This window comes from Numenius arquata, chromosome 4, assembly GCF_964106895.1.
Source record: "Numenius arquata chromosome 4, bNumArq3.hap1.1, whole genome shotgun sequence".
Lineage (NCBI taxonomy): Eukaryota > Metazoa > Chordata > Aves > Charadriiformes > Scolopacidae > Numenius > Numenius arquata.
Genome location: NC_133579.1, coordinates 56,295,872 through 56,299,991, shown reverse-complemented (window position 1 = coordinate 56,299,991; position 4,120 = coordinate 56,295,872). Strand labels below are relative to the sequence as shown.

General features: G+C 42.2%; 1 protein-coding gene across 1 annotated transcript; it reads right to left on the bottom strand.

Moving 5' to 3' along the window:
- Positions 1 to 2,328: 2,328 nt before the first annotated feature.
- Positions 2,329 to 3,910, bottom strand: MC4R (melanocortin 4 receptor). The gene is made up of 2 exons (XM_074146407.1): positions 3,893 to 3,910; positions 2,329 to 3,201 (listed from the first exon to the last, which is right to left on the bottom strand). Exon 2 carries the CDS (start codon positions 3,091 to 3,093, stop codon positions 2,329 to 2,331), a length of 765 nt encoding a protein of 254 aa, XP_074002508.1. The 5' UTR covers positions 3,094 to 3,201; positions 3,893 to 3,910.
- Between the last annotated feature and the right edge of the window lie 210 nt (positions 3,911 to 4,120).

The window sequence follows — 4,120 nt, the reverse complement described above, 5'->3', positions numbered from 1 at the left end:
CTGGAGTCCAATATCATAATTTACAGTCCTAAAATAGCTGAAGAAAATGAGACAAAACAAAGACCCAGTGAGATTTTGTTCAAACTGGCATCAGCAATTTCTTGCATATTTGCCGGAATGTTTTGCATAGCTATCATCATGTTTTGTGGGAGAGTGAAAGGCATCTAATAGAGTCCATTGGATTTTTGGACAGACTATTAATTTAAAAACATTCATATTTTTTTTTCTTTCTTTGAGCTTTAATCATCCTTCTTTGGCTTTTTTTTATTCTCTACCCAGTAGAACCAGGTAGGGATGTATTATTGAAATGTTTATAGTTTCCTCCAGAAGAAAGTAAGTAGAGTTAATGTAGTAGATGTATTTCAACATCTTCCACATAGTAACTGTTATGATATGGCAATATCATTTACTAAAGCTGAGAGAGGGTAACAGGGGGGTGTGTGGTGGATAGAGTTGCCCAAGTGCAAGAGTAAGGTGTAGGAGACCTGATTTCTCTGCTGCTGGTCTACCAAGGGACTTTGACTCACACAGTCAAATGACTTTCTCACTCTCCCTGTAAATAAATTGAAGTTAAAGATACTGAGACCCACCTTAAGTCCGTCATGTTTTTTGACAGAGGACCAAAAGTTGTCATGGTTTTACAATATCCTGAAAAGTTACTCACAAACAAAAGATCAGTTTCTGTCCAGAGAAGAATCCCAGGTAGCAAACATTGGGCTTTCACAAACATCTTTTCATTGTATGCCTGTCTTTAACGAGGGAACAAGCAGCTTGAGGTGACAAGCTGTTTCCAAGAGAATTAATGACTGCTCATCCAACTAATTCACTACCCATCTTGGTAAAATCAGGCGCCCAGGATTAAAAACTAAATTATTCTTTCCATTCAATTTTGACCTTTTAAATCAGAACTTTCCAGGTCTTCTACCACTAACAGCTATGTTTTTAGACTTTCTGGGAATAAATAATTTTTCTATGCTTTTACATAGAAGTTGATACTGTTGAGGTGTTAAGGGATAACTTCATGGAATCCTGTGTACTCGCATTTGTACGTTAAACACTTCCAAAGGTGCTAAAATCAGGGAGCTAAGGTGCCCGTTATAATCTGTGGAGAGAGAGTGGCATTTTAGCATGAAACTGAGAACACATCAATTAGATGCCTGAAAAGGTGAGCTGACTTCAAGCGGCTGCCAGATACAGAGCATGGGTTTACAGGCTCATTGGGCAGCATCCCTTCCACGTGATAGCATTCTTTCTGCAAAGCTTGGGTGCTCCACAGAATGGCCTGAAGTGCTGGAGCCAAATTAGCACATGCCTTGACTCCTCTGCAAGGACCCCAATCCCACCTGCTAAAAGCACACTTCAGAGCAGCTTGTTCTAACAAGGATGTGTTTTCTTCTGAAGCACACGGAGTCCTTGTTCCCCACAGCACTTCAGAACAAGGAATGACTCAAGGTTCAAACTGAATTTCCCTCTTCATCTTCATCAGGTAAATCTCCCAGTGAATCTTTACACTGGTGCTGGCACTGTCAATACTGTACCTGCTTCATAGCTGAATGGAGGTTTCTAGTCTACCTGGTTGCCAGTTTGACAAATATATCCAGGGCTAACTGATGCTCCAGGGAGCATGGAGCAATTTCAACTTTGCAAAAAGGTACTCTCAGACATACAGCAATCATCATCTTGAGAAAAACCCAGCAAAACCGAAGCATTCGATTGTCTGGGTAGCAGGCATTTGAAAAATCTTGTTGTTGTAGGCAATAACTGTAACAAAGAACAGAATTGCAGCTTGTGGAGAAGGAGGAAAAGAGTTCAAAATGAATGAACACAACTTGTTGGCTGCAGTAACCTTTATGAAAAATCTGCTTTCTAATTCCAGAGAACCTCTAATTCACTAATAGAGGAGCATATACTCTATTTTTAGCTGTATATAATGCAGTGGGTAGCTATAACTACTTCAACAGAATAAGGAACGGTATCAACCAATATGTACTGTAAGTCAGGCAAGTTATTTATTTTGTCAGCAGTTGGAACATACAGCTGCTCATGTTTGTTAGTATTTCACATTCATCATTACATTTATTTGCTTACTTACAAATTGATATGAAGTGCTACTTCTTTTTCCAGCCAAATAAATTGCAAACTGTAGATATCACAAACATTATACAGAAATATGAATTACACATGAATGGGATAGAAGGATGAGAGGGAGGGGAGACAAAAAGAGGTGCTCACTCTTAAGGATTTAACCCAAATTCTGCTGAGAAAGAGGATCTGAATGCTTGGAAGTCTGTGCTGCACGTTGTGTACACAGTAAAGTATCTGCTCGGTTTAATATTTGCCAGGCAAATCACAAAGCCCTCTCAGGCTACAGCAGCATATAATCTCCTTGAATGTCTTCCTGAGCTCCTGACTCCGGAATGCATAGATGAGTGGATCAATGATGGAATTGCACATGATGAGGATGAGGTAGAAGTTAAAGTGGGACATGAAGCACACACAGTAAGGGTTGTAGGGGCAGGAGATGTAGAAAATCAGGTGCAGGAAAAATGGAGCCCAGCACACAACAAAAACTCCAATCAGGATGGTAAGAGTGATGGCCCCTTTCATGTTGGCCCCTTGGCGAATAGGGCCAGTCCCTGGAAGAACGGCAATCTTTTTGATGTGCATCCGAGCCATCATGAACATGTGGACGTAGAGGGATGCCATGAGAATGAGCATAGTGAAGAACATGCTAATAAGGCAGATGATGACAACACTGCTGTCAGAGTAAATGATGAACAAAATGCCTGAGACTGTGCAAGCAGCCCAGATGCATGTGATGATGACCCCTACGCGCTTCACGGTCATGATATTATGGTACTGGAGGGCATAAAAGATAGTAAAGTACCTGTCCACTGCTATTGAGAGGAGACTGCAAATTGATGCAAGCAAGGAACTGCAAATCACTGAGTCAATGACATTGTCAATGTTTATGGTAAAGCTCTGTGCATCTGTGTCTGTGTTGTTTAGCAGCGTGATGACAATAGTTTCTGATCCATTAGATACACTCACTAGCATGTCAGCCACTGCCAAGCTACAGATGAAGAAGTACATGGGTGAATGGAGGTTCTTGTTCTTGGCTATCGCCACAATGACCAAGACGTTCTCCAGCAAGCTGATGATGCCCAGAGTCACAAACACTTCAGGGGATACAAAGAGTTGCTCATAGCAGCCTCCTGAGGAGTGGCCCTTTGCATTGGGCTCGCTGGGACCTCCGTGCAGTCCGTAGCTGTGGTTCCAGAAATGGAGTGGCTGGAGTGTCCCACGGTGCTGGGTGAAATTCATCTTATGGAGACCCCCTTTCAGCTTCGTGCTTTTAAAACGCCTGTTCCTTTTGCATTCCTTTGAAAACCTTCTTTGGCTTTTCAGCTTGGGAAGAAAAGAAAAATAAGCCAGTGCCGAGGCAGGCAGCAGTTCAGAACACTTTGACTGCTGTTAGAAAATAAGGTTTCAAACTCAGAATTACTCTCTCACAGATGCAGTTTCTGATCATCATCATCACATTTACCTTGGTGATCTATGTCACAGAGTCCCAACAGTCTGTAAGTTTGCATCAGATTTTCCCCTATGATCAGTTCCTGTTTAGTTCACTGGTATACCGCAAGGCTTTTTTGTTCCCTTCCATTAAGAGAGGCAAACGTAAAATGCCTAAGTGACTGCTGCAGAGCAGAAACTAATTTCAAACTGCAAGCACCGGTCTCGCTGTCAGACAGTGCATGCCGGCTGCCTGTTTTATGGGGTGTGGAGGAGAAAAATATTCAGGGCACTCTCCGCCTCTGCTTTGCCTTCCAGCCAATAGGGCTCAGGAGCCGCAGAAAGTCGAGGGGCTGCTGATTCTGAGCGTCTCTGAAACATCACACGGCACAGCAGATTCAGATGCAGCATGAGCTACCAGTAGCTACAGGAAAGCAGATGGGCTACCAGAGATTTGTTTCCCTTCTTTAACTTCTCAGAATAGTATTTTAATGCTGATTTTTAATTACCAGTCCTGCAGAACTGTACTCGCAATCTTGCAGAATTCCTGCAGCTGAACTGATAGCTTTTTATTTTTCAGACTGTGATTTACTGTGATTTACTCTTG